At 36.2% G+C, this 17621-nt stretch overlaps 1 protein-coding gene and 1 long non-coding RNA gene across 8 annotated transcripts in view; one reads left to right on the plus strand and one right to left on the minus strand.

The window, feature by feature from the left end:
• Nucleotides 1–351: 351 nt before the first annotated feature.
• The window catches only part of LOC135111488 (uncharacterized), a 39526-nt gene continuing 22256 nt past the window's right edge, over nucleotides 352–17621 (plus strand). For 3 of the 6 annotated variants that reach the window (XM_064024858.1, XM_064024832.1, XM_064024849.1), the window contains exon 1: nucleotides 17577–17621. This exon is cut by the window's right edge. Coding sequence is in view for 2 of the 6 variants with exons in the window: in XM_064024815.1 (XP_063880885.1) it covers nucleotides 13305–13396 (92 nt within the window). In the remaining 4 variants the exon portion in view is untranslated. Of the gene's footprint in view, nucleotides 415–11694; nucleotides 11804–13304; nucleotides 13397–17575 lie in introns of those variants that run through there. The other 3 variants (XM_064024815.1, XM_064024840.1, XM_064024823.1) reach the window with 3 other exon arrangements.
• Nucleotides 12997–17389, minus strand: LOC135111536 (uncharacterized). Of its 2 annotated transcripts, none has more exons than XR_010273782.1 (4): nucleotides 17111–17389; nucleotides 16408–16572; nucleotides 15980–16190; nucleotides 12997–14767 (listed from the first exon to the last, which is right to left on the minus strand). It is a non-coding gene; the product is annotated as an uncharacterized LOC135111536 (long non-coding RNA). The 2 variants fall into 2 exon arrangements; XR_010273776.1 differs by having other exon boundaries at nucleotides 16408–16660.

Here is a 17621-nt window from a genome sequence, read left to right on the forward strand (position 1 = left end):
AATATTATATTACCAGGGTAAATACATGTGTTTTACGGGAATATATTAATAAATTTACCGTGCCTCAATATAATGTATTTCTTTGAACTCATTCTCTCTTATATTAACATTTACATGCTTTTAGAACCTTCAATAGTACAACTTTTATTTGCTTATTATGTGCAAGTAGATGTATAGAACAACAACTAGAGATCAGTCTGAGATGTGCAGATGAGGTAATCACTACAGCAAATTTCGAGGCAAATACGCAAGTATTCTACTTAAGATATACATTATACGGCCTCAATGTGAGGGTTGGAAGAGTCTACTAGTGAGTTTAGATAGCAACAGATGGCGCGTCGGTCGCCAACAGCTGACTGGGTCCTTGGCGAGAGAGGAGCGAGCGTGTCCCCAGATTCAAAAATGGCTCCCTGTGTAGGTATTATTTTGGCAGGGGACTCCTCTACACAACAACACAAGTAGATGACGCAGCGGCTTGTTTAAACATACAGAAAAACAAAGCTTTATCTATGGAAGGAAATAAAAAAGAGAAGACCATTGAGTAAAGAGTGTAAGGTATGTGGATTTCAAGAAAAAGCTTTATGAAGAAGAAAATTGTAAAGACATCGAGAGCCAAGCATCAAATAAGGTCTGTAAACACTGCAAGATAAAAGGTTAGTGATGATGAAGAAGGCATTCATTGTGATAAATGCGCATCATAGAACCATGCAACTTTATTAAAAGCACTCGAGAAAGAATAAAATATGTTGTGGTTCTGTAAAACTTGTAACCCACATATAATGGCACAACTTGAAGCTGAAGATTATAAAGATAATAATAATGAAATGAAAAATGAGCTTTAAATAATGAGGAAATAAAAGGATGAAGCAATGAAAAAGATCAGTAATCTAATGGAGATAGTTGGAGAGTCAGGGAAAGATAAAGGCACTAATACCACTGAAGTAAAGGAAAAAAAAAAGTGGAATTTCTACATAAGATTGATAATATGATAAGAAATGAGAGAAAAGAGAAAAGGAGATGGAGGAGGGAATAATTAAGAAAACAGATAATGGAAGAAAGGAAAAAAAAAAAAAAAACTTGTAATTCTTAACCCTAAATAAGAGAGATCAAACAGAGCGAGACGTGAAAAAATGTAAGGATCTGTTTGTAAATGAACCGGAGATTGAGGAAGTAGAGATAATGGAGATATCAAGGTTAGGAAAGAAGCAAACAACAGAAAACGAAAAAAAAAAAAAACAAGACCAGTTTTAGTCAAACTAACCGAGTTCCACATGAAATGAAACATAAAAAACGCGAAGAAATTAAGGAATACTATAAAAGATAGTATAAAGGAGTGTATATTGTAAAAGATTTAACATACAAGGAGCAACAAAAGAATAAGGAACTTAGAAAACAACTACTAGAAAAAAATGATAATAATGGAGAAACATGATGTTTTATCAAAAACGGCCAACTAAGGAGATTTTTTTTTTTTTTCGTAAAAGCCAAAAACTAGTGAAGAAATAAGTTTTTGTTTAAAATTCATAAACGTACAAGGGCTACCAAAGGGACATTAAAAAAATAGCAATGTGGTCTGCCCACAGTCTTTTCTCTCTACAGTCTTTCCATTTCTAACTATACACCTTCCTCTGTCAAAACTCTTCTTCATTCACCTTCTTTCTCTAATTAAAGTAAAGTAAAGGCTACCAAAGGTAAAAGAAATTGAATCAGATGACTTATAGACAGCAGCACAATACAATGCTTGACTAAAAACACAACCAAAATGGTTACCAGTAAATTTCAGTTATGAAATAAGTTATATATACAGAATGAGGAAAATGGCTGACAAAAAAGATGGTGGATTAATGCTTCTTAAAGGAAGTTGAGTCAAAATCAGAAGACAATTATTTATAGTAGAATATGAAGTGTACACTTTAAAATTTACTTTAATAATTGTTTATATATCTGTAAATGATAATACGAGAAATAAACTAATTGAAGATGAATTCCTAGCAATAGGAAAGAATATACATAGAAAATATATTATTGTCAGAGACTTCAACAGTCACATTGGGATTACTGGAAAATAGAAAATAAATAATAATGGTATGTGAGTGCTTAACATTTCAGAACATCTGAATCTTAATATACTGAACTGCGATATAGACAGTGAAGGAGAGATGACATGGCAAAGAGATGATCAGTGTAGAACCAATGACTTTGCATTGTTAAATAAAGTTACATAAATACTTGCGAGAATAAATGAAAATGGTGATGAGTATAATCTATCAGATCATAAACTAATAAATGAATTTTAGTTATCATGGAAAATTGCAGGAAACCTAAGGGAGGTCAAAGTACAATGAAACACATTACTTGAAAATAGATAAACACACTACAAAGGAGTATATATATATATATATATATATATATATATATATATATATATATATATATATATATATATATATATATATATATATATATAATAGAAATAAAACACCAGTGAATTCACGATATCAGACCTAGAAATAAAAAAATAAAAGAAGCAGCAGATAAAACAATGAAAATGACCACAAGAAGAAAAATAGGGAATGCAAAACTAAATGAAGATAGAGGAATTTAACCAATTCGGTTTAATGAAGAAATAAGAACAGAAAAAAAAGATACCGGGCAAGGACAATATATATATATATATATATATATATATATATATATATATATATATATATATATATATATATATATATATATATATATATATATATATATAACGATAATTACTCCCAGTGAGGTCTAAAGCACTGTTCAGGGGGTGCTGTGAACTTATCATTAAACCCAGCTGTGACCTCACTGAACGTTTCCCTTTGTGTCTCACAACACAAGGGGGCAGTCACAGCCTGCCCTCTAAAGACAACTCTTCCTCCACACAAAACTACAAGCACCTAATAACACACACCCTTCACTGAAAATTTTTAAAATCATCATGGCGACTCCTACACCAGCCTCGGAGTCCAAATCTGGGGAGGGGACCATAAATGTCCCCAGGTCGGACTGCCTTTCTGTCGACGACCCTAAGTGTCTTGACACTCCCCTCAACTTTTTCTTCATTAACTTCTGCAACATTCGCGGTCTAAGATCTAATTTTCAATCTGTAGAACACCACCTCTCCTCTTCTAAACCTCATCTTCTTCTCCTCACTGAAACTCAGGTGTTTGAGGCAACTGACAGTAGCCCTTTTCTGTTCCATCCTACTTTTTCTATCCTCATTTTCGATCCAAAGCTGGATGCTGCGTTTATGTGCGCAATGACTTAACCTGCTCTCGTGCCCACGCTCTTGAATCTTCCGAGTTTTCCACCATCTGGCTACGACTACAGAATCACTCTCATACTAAATTTATCTGTTCTGTATACCTCTCACCTAACTCCTCTGACTATAAGAAATTCTTTGACTACTTAACTTCCAAAGTGGAACACATTTTGACCCTCTTCCCTTTTGCAGAGATCTCCATTCTTGGAGACTTCTATGTTCACCACCAGCTTTGGCTTTCCTCTCCCTTTCCTCTCCCTGGTGAACTAGCCTACAACTTTGCTATCCTCCATGACCTAGAGCAATTGGTGCAACACCCTACTCGTATTCCTGACCGTCTTGGAGATATGCCCAACATTCTTGACCTTTTTCTGACCTCTAATCCTTCTGCTTATGCTGTCACCCTTTCTTCTCCGTTGGGCTCCTCCGATCACAATCTCATATCTTTATCTTGTCCTATCACTCCAATCCCTCCTCAGGATCCCCCTAAGCGAAGGTGCCTCTGGCGTTTTGCCTCTGCTAGTTGGGGGGACCTGAGGAGGTATCTTGCTGATTTTCCTTGGAATGACTACTGCTTCCGTGTCAGAGACCCGTCTTTGTGTGCTGAGCGCATAACAGAGGTGATAGTGTCTGGCATGGAGGCATACATTCCTCACTCTTTTTCTCGTCCTAAACCTTCTAAACCTTGGTTTAACACAGCTTGTTCTTGTGCTATACATGATAGAGAGGTGGCCCACAAAAGGTACTTAAGCCTTCCATCACCAGAATCTCATGCACTTTATATTTCTGCCCGGAACCATGCCAAGTCTGTTCTCCAACTAGCCAAAAACTCCTTCATTAACAGAAAATGTCAAAACCTTTCAAGATCTAACTCCCCTCGTGATTTCTGGCATCTAGCCAAAAATATCTCCAATAACTTTGCTTCTTCTTCTTTCCCTCCTCTATTTCAACCAGATGGCACCACTGCTATCACATCTATTTCTAAAGCTGAACTCTTTGCTCAAACCTTTGCTAAAACCTCTACCTTGGACGATTCTGGGCTTGTTCCTCCCTCTCCACCCTCTGACTACTTCATGCCACATATTAAAATTCTTCGCAATGATTTTTTCCATGGCCTCGCTGGCCTAAACCCTCGGAAGGCTTATGGACCTGATGGGGTCCCTCCTATTGTTCTCCAAAACTGTGCCTCTGTGCTTGCACCTTGCCTAGTCAAACTCTTTCAGTTCTGTCTGTCAACATCTACCTTTCCTTCTTACTGGAAGTTTGCCTACATTCAACCTGTTCCTAAAAAGGGTGACCATTCTAAACCCTCAAACTACTGTCCTATTGCTTTAATTTCCTGCCTATCTAAAGTTTCTGAATCTATCCTCAACAGGAAGATTCTTAAACATCTATCACTTCACAACCTTCTATCTGATCGCCAGTATGGGTTCCGTCAAGGCCACTCTACTGGTGATCTTCTGGCTTTCCTTACTGAGTCTTGGTCATCCTCTTTTAGAGATTTTGGTGAAACTTTTGCTGTTGCCTTGGACATATCAAAAACTTTTGATAGAGTCTGGCACAAAGCTTTGATTTCCAAACTACCCTCCTACGGTTTCTATCCTTCTCTCTGTAACTTCATCTCAAGTTTCCTTTCTGACCATTCTATTGCTGCTGTGGTAGACGGTCACTGTTCTTCTCCTAAATCTATTAACAGTGGTGTTCCTCAGGGTTCTGTCTTGTCACCCACTCTCTTCTTATTATTCATTAATGATCTTCTAAACCAAACTTCTTGTCCTATTCACTCCTACACTGATGATACCACCCTGCACTTTTCCACGTCTTTTTATAGACGTCCAACCCTTCAGGAGGTAAACATATCACGCAGGGAAGCCACAGAACACCTGACTTCTGATCTTTCTAAAATTTCTGATTGGGGCAGAGCAAACTTGGTATTGTTCAATGCCTCAAAAACTCAATTCCTCCATCTATCAACTCGACACAACCTTCCAGTCAACTATCCCCTCTTCTTCAATGACACTCAACTATCCCCCTCTTCTACACTGAACATCCTTGGTCTGTCCTTTACTTATAATCTGAACTGAGACGTCTCTGCCAGTTTTTCTCACCCCCACCAGCTGCTAACTCTGTACAAGGGCCTTATCCGTCCATGTATGGAGTATGCTTCACATGTCTGGGGGGGTTCCACTCATACTCATCTTCTAGAGAGGGTGGAATCAAAAGCTTTTCGTCTCATCAACACCTCTCCTCTAACTGACTGTCTTCAGCCTCTCTCTCACCGCCGCAATGTTGCATATCTAGCTGTCTTCTACCGCTATTTTCATGCTAACTGCTCATCTGATCTTGCTAACTGCATACCTCCCCTCCTCCCACGGCCTCACTGCACAAGACTCTTCTTTCTCTCACCCCTATTCTGTCTACCTCTCTAATGCAAGAGTTAACCGGTATTCTCTGAAACTCCCTGTCTGCTTTTGTATTTCCATCATTCTATGACTTAATCTCCTTCAAGAGAGAAGTTTCAAGACACTTATCCTTCTATTTTTGAGTACCGCTTCGGATCCTATTCGGGGACCAGCATCTCAGTGGGGTTTATATATGTATATATATATATATATATATATATATATATATATATATATATATATATATATATATATATATATATATATATATATATATATATATATATATATTTTTTTTTTTTTTTTTATGTAGGAAGGACACTGGCCAAGGGCAACAAAAATCTAATAAAAAAAAAATGTCCACTGAAATGCAAGTCCCATAAAAGGATCAAAGCAGTCGTCAAAAATTGATGAATAAGTGTCTTGAAACCTCCCTCTTGAAGGAATTCAAGTCATAGGAAGGTGGAAGTACAGAAGCAGGCAGGGAGTTCCAGAGTTTACCAGAGAAAGGGATGAATGATTGAGAATACTGGTTAACTCTTGCGTTAGAGAGGTGGACAGAATAGGAGTGAGAGAAAGAAGAAAGTCTTGTGCAGCGAGGCCGCGGAAGGAGGGGAGGCATGCAGTTAGCAAGATCAGAAGAGCAGTTAGCATGAAAATAGCGGTAGAAGACAGCTAGATATGCAACATTGCGGCGGTGAGAGAGAGGCTGAAGACAGTCAGTTAGAGGAGAGGAGTTGATGAGACGAAAAGCTTTTGATTCCACCTTGTCTAAAAGAGTGGTATGAGTGGAATCCTCCCTGACATGTGAAGCATACTCCATACATGGAGGGATAAAGCCCTTGTACAGAGTTATCTGGGAGGGTGAGAGTATAATATAGAACAAGAATATGAAAATACACTCAAGAACTATTATGACAATAAATTAATTAATATAGATAGTAATTAATTAATAGCACCATATCAGTTAAGAGAACACCTGGATGCAGCATTCATAATAAATACTCATGATATAAAACCAATGAAAGATTGTAAAATAACAATGAGTTAGAATACCAAATAGAAAAGACAGACTAAAAACCAGCAGGACCCAATGAAATTAAGACAGCTCCTTATTGCTATGATACACAATAATAAATATAAAACAACACTCCTACAAGCATTAGATAATGTCATTGATACTGGAATAATCCTGGATACATGGAAAACATCAAATACTGAACTATTGGAGAAAAAGACAAAACCAACAATAAAAGATCTGAGACCAATAACCCTTACAGACACCACATATAAATTGTTAATGGGAATCAGAAAATGAAATGCAAAGACATCTACAAGAAAATAATAAATCAATGGAAGAACAAAATGCATACACTGAAAATAGAAGAGCAGCAGACAATTTACTTATACTAAATTATTGTATACAGAAGAGTTACAAATATAAGAGATCACTTATATTAATATCAGTAGGCTTTACAAAGGCACTCGACAGTATAAGCAGAGAAATGTTAATGAAAGTAATGCTAAAATATAAGATACACCCAAAGTTAATTGACCTCATTGCCAAAGTATATACAGAGGACAACACCAAAATATTCCTTAATGATAAAGAAATGTGTAATATTGAAATAACGAATGATGTACAACAAGGATACAATGGGTCAACTGTCATTTCTTATGGTGACATATTATATCATCAAAAAAATTAACCAATCCAATGCCAAATTCAGAAGTGATGTATATGACCTGGCCTCAGTATTTTTTGCTGATTTTTTTTTCTTTTTTTTATGTAGGAGGGACACTGGCCAAGGGCAACAAAACTTCAATAAAAAAAAAAAGAAAAGCCCACCGAAATGCCAGTCCCATAAAAGGGGTCAAAGCAGTAGTAAAAAAATGATGGATAAGTGTCTTGAAACCTCCCTCTTGAAGGAATTCAAGTCATAGGAAGGTTGAAATACAGAAGCAGGCAGGGACATTTATGGTCCCCTCCCCAGATGGGGACTCCAAGGCTGGTGTAGGAGTTGCCATGATAATTTTGAAATTTTTGAGTGAAGGGTGTGTGTGTTATTAGGTGCTTGTAGTTTTGTGTGGAGGAAGAGAGTTGTCTTTAGAGGGCAGGCTGTGACTGTCCCCTTGTGTTGTGAGACACAAAGGGAAACGTTCAGTGAGGTCACAGCTGGGTTTAATGATAAGTTCACAGCACCCCCTGAACAGTGCTTTAGACCTCACTGGGAGTAATTATTGTTTCGGCAGGTGTCTACTTGGTGCTTCTCATAACCAATAAAGATGAGGCTAAACAAAATATTAAGTTACTAATATAAGTAGCAGAGGACTGTGGATTACAATTAAATAAAGAAAAAAGCAATGTATTAATTTTTAACTTGAATAGTACTACTGAAAACAGAGAAGAAATAAAAGTTACTCATCAAATAAAGTATTTAGGAACAAAATAATGGACAAAAGGAACTTTCTGCTTGAATACAAGAAAAATATTATACAAGAGGCAAACAGATATGCAAACATGATACCATCCATCACAAGAAGAAGCTGCAATAAAGTTCTCATAGGAACAACATATTGGAAAAGTGTTGTTCTACCATTAATAATGTTTGAGGGAGAAGTAGTAAACTATACAAAAAAGAAATAAATACACTACAAAAAGCAGAAAACAGAGCATACAGATATGTAATGAATGCCCCAATTTATATCCCAAACAGTGCAATAAGAGGAGAAATAGGAGCATCATCTCACACAGCAAGAGGCATAAAGACCAAACTCAACTATGTAAGACACATTATGCAAGGCAACAATACATTACTAAAAACAATCTTTGAAAATATAATGGAAACCTCAAAAGATCCATGGATAAAAATTATTAAGACATAAATGTTAGAAATAAATATAAATGTAAATAAAATAAGAAAAATGAGAAAAGAAGAGAAAAGCTATAAAATCAAGGACTGGGACACTGAATGCTGGGAGGCAGAATTAGAAACTAAACACAGCTTAGCTATATACAGAAAGTATAAAAATTAAATCAAGATGGAGACAGCAATTTGTGATAACACCTTACCATCTTACTTGCTATTCAAGGCCAGAACAAATACCCTGGAGTTAGGATGGAAGATTAAACACAGAAATGAAGAAACAAGCTGCCCTCTATGTAACTACGACAAAGAAAACCTAGAACATTGCTACATTGCCCAAAACTACAAAACATCAGAAACACTACAAGACTCCAACAACCCTATCACACAAATATATTGGAAAAACTCTTACTCTCTGAGAAAGATAATAAACAACAAAAATATAAGAACATAACATCATTTTGGAAAAAAGGATCTAATTAATAAGACAGAAACAGCAGCAACAGTAGGGAAAAAAAAAAAAATTAGGGGTGCCATTGCAAAGGCAATACCCAAAAATACCAATTGAACTGAACTGAACTGAATTGGCAATAGTTACTGCTGTATTTGTGGGAAATAGAGTACTCTGTCAGCATTAAGACTCCATGTATTGCCCACTGATGCCATAAGGTATGTGTGAAAGGCTGGTGAGGTAATGTCCGAATTCAAATAAAAGGTAGTGTAAAATAAGGGAATGCTGTCATGTCTGAGGACTTCTCTTTTCTCATCTTTAGTCACTTGTGATTGTTATCAAATGCTGTAGGCTTTATTTCCTGCCCTTAAATGATAGGTAAACATTATTTACATAGTTGTGGGGACTAGATAGGTTAATACTGAATGTTTTGCTGGTGTATTTAGCTAGTTGTGGTTTATGGGAGGGGAGTAATCTCACAGTATCCCATCTCTATATCTATCCAGTTTGGTCTTAAGAAGAGCATGGACAGTTACAGCATTGACAATGTCTTCACTGAGTTTATTCCATTTGTTCACACTTCTTTGAGGAAAACTATACTTCTTGATGTCTCTTCTACAGTTAACTTTCTTCAGCTTCTTACTGTGTCCCCTTGTACTCTGTGTGTCTAAATTTATAAAACATTTTTTGACCATATTTTCCATACCATTTATCATTCTATAGATGTTTATTAAATCTCTCTCTCTCTCTCTCTCTCTCTCTCTCTCTCTCTCTCTCTCTCTCTCTCTCTCTCTCTCTCTCTCTCTCTCTCTCTCTCTCTCTCTCTCCTATTTTCAAGGATAAGAATTTCCAACATTTTTAATCTCTCTTCATAGGTTCACTTGCTCAACTCTAGAACCATCTTAGTGACTGCTCTTTGTACTCTTTCTGATTTTACAATATTCCTCTTTGTATGAGGAGATCACACCACTGCCACATATTCCAGTCTTGATCTTATCATGGAAATCAACAATTTTTTTTTATCATTCCTTCATCCAAATATGAAAATGCCATTTTTACTCTTTTTAACAAATTCATCATCTCTCCAGTAATTTTATCAATGTGTTTGTCTGGAGTCAAATTTTCAGTAGCTGTTACTCCCAAATCCACTTCCTCTTTTGGCTTCTTTAACTTCACACCATCTATCTCATAATGATATTGTATTCTTTTCTTACTCTTACCAAACTCCATTACTTTACATTTACCTAAGTTGAATTCCATTTGCCAAGATTTACTCCATCTATTTATCTTATTTAAATCATCTTGCAGTACCATACAGTCATTTACATTTTCTACCTTTCTCATTGGATTAGTATCATCTGCAAATAAGTTCATATAACTGTCTATTTCCATCATTTTTTTTATCTTCCATAGCAATCTTTGGTGTGGTACTTTGTCAAACGCTGTCTTCAAGTCTAAGCAAACACTATCTACCCATCCATCTCTCTCCTGCACAATATCAACTACCCTGGAATTAAAGGACAATAAATTCATGGAGCATGATCTTCCACTCCTAAATCCAAACTGACAATTTATCAAGACTTTATCTCTTCCCAAATGTTCCCGCCATCTTTCCTTTATTGTTCTTTCACATAGTTTTCCTTTAATACTAGTCAAGAACACTGGTCTATAATCTAGTGGGTTTTCCTTATTTCCTCCTTTGAATACTGGTGTAATATTTGTTCTCTTCCAATCTTTTGGCACTCTTCCTTGTGTTAGTGATGTCACCACTAGATTGTGAATTTTATCATCCAGTTGTTCTCTACATTCCTTCAATATCCAGTTTAATACTCCATCTGGACCAGTTCTTCCATCATCTTAAGTATTTCCTCATAACTGACTGGGACTGTACATAGTATATTCCTCACCAACTTATCCCATCCAGGATCAAACTTAAGTGTGTCTTAAGTAGTGTGTTGATACATATTGGCCACTTTTCCAGGGCACCAAGGAGCCTGCATATGCTACACAGACCTTGTTGAGGTCATTGAGGAAATTAGGCAAGTTAACATTAACAGTAATGTTCTGCTAGTGTTGGCAGAACAGTGGTGTTTACTGTTGAGGGCACAGTGCCTTCTGGCATGTGTGGCACTGCTGCCAAGCATACTATTGGCTGAGTTATTGTCTCTTGAAGGTTATTCTACTCCATCCTCATGTCTTGTGCTATGGTCCACCTGATGCCATGCAACATGTCATTGCCTCCTGGCTGAGTGCAAAATTGTATACTAGACACATGACCTGAAGGGTGAAAAAATTTGGAGTTTCATGTAACCAATAGAGTAAAAACATATATATATATATATATATATATATATATATATATATATATATATATATATATATATATATATATATATATATATATATATATATATATATATATATATATATATATATATATATATATATATATATATATATATATATATATATATATATATATATATGAACTTATTTGTTACATTTGCATAACATTTGTTTCTTTGCAAAACTGCTGTAGCAATTTTGTTCCTTTTAGATGCTGTAACTCCACATTGACCAAAAAGAAACACTAAAACTAGTGTTTTAGTTTGCTGGAAATTTTAGTCTCTCCAGCATGCCTTTGTCACTAATCAGTCATATTTCTAAAATGCCATTTTGTTTCAGGTGTGTGAAATGGTTCCATGTTCTCAGTACCACTTGAGAGAAACTCACACTGCAGGGCCAACTGTGATGCCAAGGGGCTGCTGCTTAGTGATATGGTCACATCCTGCAGGTAAGATATCTCTTCACTTGCTAATTGTTACTGCCAGAGAGAGAGAGAGAGAGAGAGAGAGAGAGAGAGAGAGAGAGAGAGAGAGAGAGAGAGAGAGAGAGAGAGAGAGAGAGAGAGAGAGAGAGAGAGAGAGAGAGAGAGAGAGAGAGAGAGAGAGAGAGAGAGAGAGAGAGAGAGAGAGAGAGATAGAGAGAGAGAGGGGAGAGAGAGAGAGAGAGAGAGAGAGAGAGAGAGAGAGAGAGAGAGAGAGAGAGAGAGAGAGAGAGAGAGAGAGAGAGAGAGAGAGAGAGAGAGAGAGAGAGAGAGAGAGAGAGATGGTCGTGGATGAGATGGGGAGAAGATATTTTGCTAACCTGATAAAGTTGGCCTTGGCTGGGTCAATGAAGGTCAGATAGGGACTTCAAAGACTCCACACAAGAAACATGTGTCGAGGACACCCAACTCTGCCCTGGCCTGGGGCAGAAGCAGGTATACTGTGGAGGGGAGCAGACGTTGTGAACGAGCGTCTTGCATTGAGAGTGATTTCCAGTCTACAGGAGTTAAATGACCCACCAACACATGTGTTGACTACACCATACTCAGTGTAACATATGTGTCCTGTTTTTATGTAAGAGTGTACAGTAGCACAATTTGTAATCTTATTCTATAAGACGGAGACTGTTAAGCTACCAATGTGTGTAGTAACCTAAATCTATAAACCTATTCCATAAGGTTGAGACTGTTAAGTTACCATTATATATTTGTGTTTATGAGAATTTGTTCGTGTCCCCAGGTTTTGACCGATTCAGTCAATGCATTGAGTCAACGTGAAACAGGTCTCTTTATCCTGCACTGATCGCCCCCAAGAAGGTGGCGATAACACTAATAAATAAAACAATGTGCCTTATGCATACTGTCAATTGAAAAAGTAACAGGAATATTATTTATATAGCAGTGGAACATTTATAATAACCTAAATTATGCTGATTATAATTTTTGTATTAAATTTTATAAATGGTGCTTTTCTATAGATGGCTGTAAGAAACAGGACACACATTTATCTGGATAAATTATATGCTGTACAGTTTTTTGTCTGTCTGTCTATGGATGTATTTATCTACCTATATATATATATATATATATATATATATATATATATATATATATATATATATATATATATATATATATATATACACGTTACATGCTGCCTGAGGTTATGGATGTTCCAGAACTATAGAATATGGACCTCATTTCAACATACTGCATCTCAGTCATAGTAATTGCAGCAAGACTAGAGGACTGCAAATATACTTAATATAGTCATGTCTGGTACTAGATATTTTCTGTATTTCTCAAAGAGAATATTGTTGCCATTTGTTCAACTACTATTTATTACTATCACACATACTATTGGCAAGTTACAGTCACTGGAACAAAGTCATGTTTCATACTGCTTAATGTTATTCACAGTGAAAATGAAGATTCAGTTTTTCCTGCTAATGTGATAACAATATTACAGATGACACCACCAAGAGCTACACACTGTAAGATTCTTCATCCCAATTCCTTGTCTGGAAGAGGACCTCTTGCTACATGGACATCTTGGTGGAGGTAAGATTTACTGAAAATTAATATCTTTCAGGGCTCATTCTCTTCCTATTGATCACTGGTTCCCAACATTTTTTTTTTTTTTTTTTGGGGGGGGCATCTGGTATTCTTAAACGTTGCGAGTTTTATAGGTCTCTGCAAGGGGACTTTGGTTTATACCTGATGATTACAAATAACCATTTACTTAATTCTTCAGAAAATGGTTATTACATGCAATTGTGAATAATTTTCTAAGAATTCAATGACATTAGTAATTATGTACAAACAAAATTTAATTAGAGGTTTTTACAAAAGAACTAAATTATCATCACGTTAATAACCTCATTCCTTACCTATTAAATCTTTAAAAACCTCCTCACTTTGAGAAAGCAGGCACCATGTGCAGTGCTGAGCAAAGGTGTTACAGTTTGGGAACCACTGCCATAGATAGATAGGTATACTGTATAGCATAGATAAATAATTTAGCAGGCATTACTTTTTTGTGTGATTTTATCAGTATCTGAAATAGTTGATTACTTTATTTGTTGTATAATTCTAAACATTATTACAAATGTCATTGCTTGGGGACATTACTCTGTGAGTGGAATGTTACATTTCTCTCTTCGTCTTTTTATCAGTTGCTGTATCTCTTTAAACTTATTTTCCCCATCCTTTTCTTTTCTCTTTGCAGTTAGTCTAAATTCTGAGTCACTCATAAATACTTGCTTGAAGGTCACATCTTTGTATTTTCTTTTGAGGGCTTATGTATTTCTTCCTTCTGTTATTTTACTTTTAATGTATCTTGGAAACAGTTTGTGTTCTTTCTTAAACTTTTCCAAGACTCTCCTTCCCAAATGTATGATTTCTTCTTTTATTCCCATATATTAATTTCCTCATGATTTATATTCTACTCAGTTTCTGTGAAAAAAATTATTTATTACTATCATTATAATGACATTTAATGTAAATACCTAGTGGAGGAATGAGATTATGATAGCACCAGGAGTTTTCTGTTAGGACGATTTAAGATGTAAGTTTACACAATGAGTAATGTATGTGCGTCTTACTGGATGTTCCACAAATGAACACCAGGTCTCCCAGGCTCCAAAGTCCTGCAGTTTCTTTTACTGAGGATGGATTAGCAGAATTAATGAATCATGAAGACATCCTGCTCATGGTAGGCTTGGATGTGGGGAGATGTGGGAGATGGTGGCCAGCATGAGCACTGCTGCCTTCAGTTCTGGGGCATTAAGTTGTCTTACCCAAACTACACATTGAGCACCAGTTGTTTCTAGTCTAACCATGGCATGAATCCCTGTTATCTGGCCTGGTTTTAGTCACAGTTGCCTCAATATGCTTTTCAGCAGCTCTTTTATGAGGTAGTCAGCTGCTGTCCTGCAAAACACAATCACTTTGCAGAATTTTTAGGAACAGATGTCAGTTCATACAAAGATGCTGCATCAATCAAGAAAGCTACTTAGTATGTATGGCATGACTATTTTGAATTGAGCATTTAGGCATTGTCCTTTCCCAGTATTCCACGACCTGTGGCTCTGCCAGACCTTATGCTGGGCCAATTATCAGATTTGAGCCTATGTGTCACTGATAACCTCACTCCCCACACACTACTCTCTCTCTCTTTCTCTCTCTCTCTCTCTCTCTATGTATCTATCTATCTATCTGCATATACAATCTACATTTCATGCAGATTTATTTCTATCAGAGATCTGTACTTGCCCCTGAATCATTAGAATTTGAGAAAAAACTACCCGTCAGTCAAGCTGCCCTTTTCTCTCTCTCTCTCTCTCTCTGATTGTGTGACCTCACTTGGTCACCCATGGAGACGTGACAACGCATGGAGGAAACGTTGTCAAGTATTGTGGTGTTTGCAAAAAAAAAAAAAAAAATGCATCATAAAAAAAAGAACATATAGTACACTAACTTGCCTTTTTTAGAGGGTCAGAGTGTATATACTACAACACCATTTAATTTTGAGGTAGGAACTACCTGACAGGTGTGTCTTGGTGTAAGTGTGGCAGGGCCGCAGGCCTGGGAATCCCCAGGAAGGGCAAAGCCTAAACACTCAATTCAAAATGGTCAGGTCATATAGTGATTATGTATCTTAAGATCACTAATGATTGTTTACCTCTGTGCTATCAAATTTATGAGCATGCGATTCTTTTTTATTTTTAACTTTATAATGTTAGGAAAAATACTACTTTTTAGCCATTGCTGTATCAATTTGGCTTAGAAAATTTATTTATTTATTTATTTTATTTATTTATTTATTTATTAAAAAAAAAACTGTCCTAAAGGTATGATAGTAATGCCTGATCTGTCCTCTGACATGGGAAATCATATAAGGAACTTATTCACCTAAGATGTGAGGAATGACATTGGTTTCCATTAGGTCATATACAGTGGCGTACCCAGATATTTGAAAAGGGGAAGGGGTGCCATTATATATATATATATATATATATATATATATATATATATATATATATATATATATATATATATATATATATATATATATATATATATATATATTTTTTTTTTTTTTATTTCCCACGTCCAGAATTTTTTGCAAGGGCATATACTTACGGCTGTCGTGCTCTCTCTGCTCATGCCGTCCCTGTCTTTTACTTTTTTTCACTTTTATTAGGAGTTAAGTGAGGGAAAAAGATGAGGTTTGACAGAAGAAAAGTGAGAATCATGAAGGAAAGTTGTTATCGCCACTTTCTTGGGGCGATCAGTGCAGGATAATGAGACCCGTTTCACGCTGACTCGATGTATTGATTGAATCGGTCAAAACCTGGGGACACAAACAAATTCTCATAAACACAAATATATAATGGTAACTTAACAGTCTCAACCTTATAGAATAGGTTTATAGATTTACGTTACTACACACATTGGTAGCTTAACAGTCTCCGTCTTACAGAATAAGATTATAAATTGTGCTACTATACGCTCTTACATAGAAAAGGACATTTATGTTACACTGAGTATGTTGTAGTCAAGACACTCACGTGTTGGCAAATCATTTAACCCCTGTGGACTGGAAATCACTCTCGTTCACAACGTCTCGCCTCTACAGTATACCTGCTTCTGTCCTAGGGCAGGGCCGAGTTGGGTGTCCCCTGCACGTGTTTCTTGTGTGGAGTCTCTGAAGTCCCTATCTGACCTCCATTAACCTGGCCGTGGCAAAATTTATCAGGTCAGCAAAATATCTTCTCCCCATCCCATCCACTACCATCCTCAGTGTTCTCTCTCCCTCTCTCTCTGGTAGTAAGAAAAAGTAGAAGATTAAAGTTTGTGGGCGGGCTTCGATGCTATATTTTAAGTGTTTTTTTTTTTTTTTTTTTCTGTTAGCAATGATGAGTGGCTCCCCGCTCATGCTACGAAGCCTAATACAAACACCACTCTACTGCTTTCAGTTGACAATTTTACATCGCACAAATCACACAATTTTATGACCCCATCATTTTATCACCTTACTTTTTTTTTTTTCATTCACAACGGTACACTTTACATCCTACCATTAACTCAAAACAAACTCGAAAGGGAAATAACTCTCACACTCACTCGGTGATTCTGAGCTCGTAGCCACATACACACACATTCGTAAACTTAACACTAATATTAATTTTCCAAAATATTTTCGTCTAATAATTATATTTATGAGCTTGGGTGGTGACAATGGCCCTAATATGGATCCCACTATAAATTTACCTGTGTCATTATCTGGCGGAGACATAGCAGCAGGCCCCCTGAAGCCTACAGACGCTAGATCTACAGAGAGAGAGAGAGAGGGAGAGAGAGAAAGGCGGAAGCCATGACCGCATGGACCCTCCCTCTCCTCGGTTCTCTACTGGTCATATAATGTGTCCCTTAGAACATGGATTATTATTATTATTTTCATTATTATTATTATCATCATCATCATCATCATCGTTATGATTACTTACTATTTTTTTATTTTATTCTTTTTTAATGTAGCTGTTACATAGGATATTAATTATTTGACTTTATAATCCATTATCAAGTAAAACAAAAAATATATATATTAATTTCCCTTATGATGAAATTTGTAAAAAAAAAAAAAAAAAAAAAAAAAAAAAAAAAAAGGGGAGGTGAAGTATCTAAGATACCCCTAAAAACGTTTTCTTTGAATATATTCGTCACCGACAGGTGGCAGTACCGCCGCTGTCCTCCGAACTTTAACCCACACCACTACTTCCTT

This window comes from Scylla paramamosain, chromosome 2, assembly GCF_035594125.1.
Source record: "Scylla paramamosain isolate STU-SP2022 chromosome 2, ASM3559412v1, whole genome shotgun sequence".
Taxonomy (NCBI): Eukaryota; Metazoa; Arthropoda; class Malacostraca; order Decapoda; family Portunidae; genus Scylla; species Scylla paramamosain.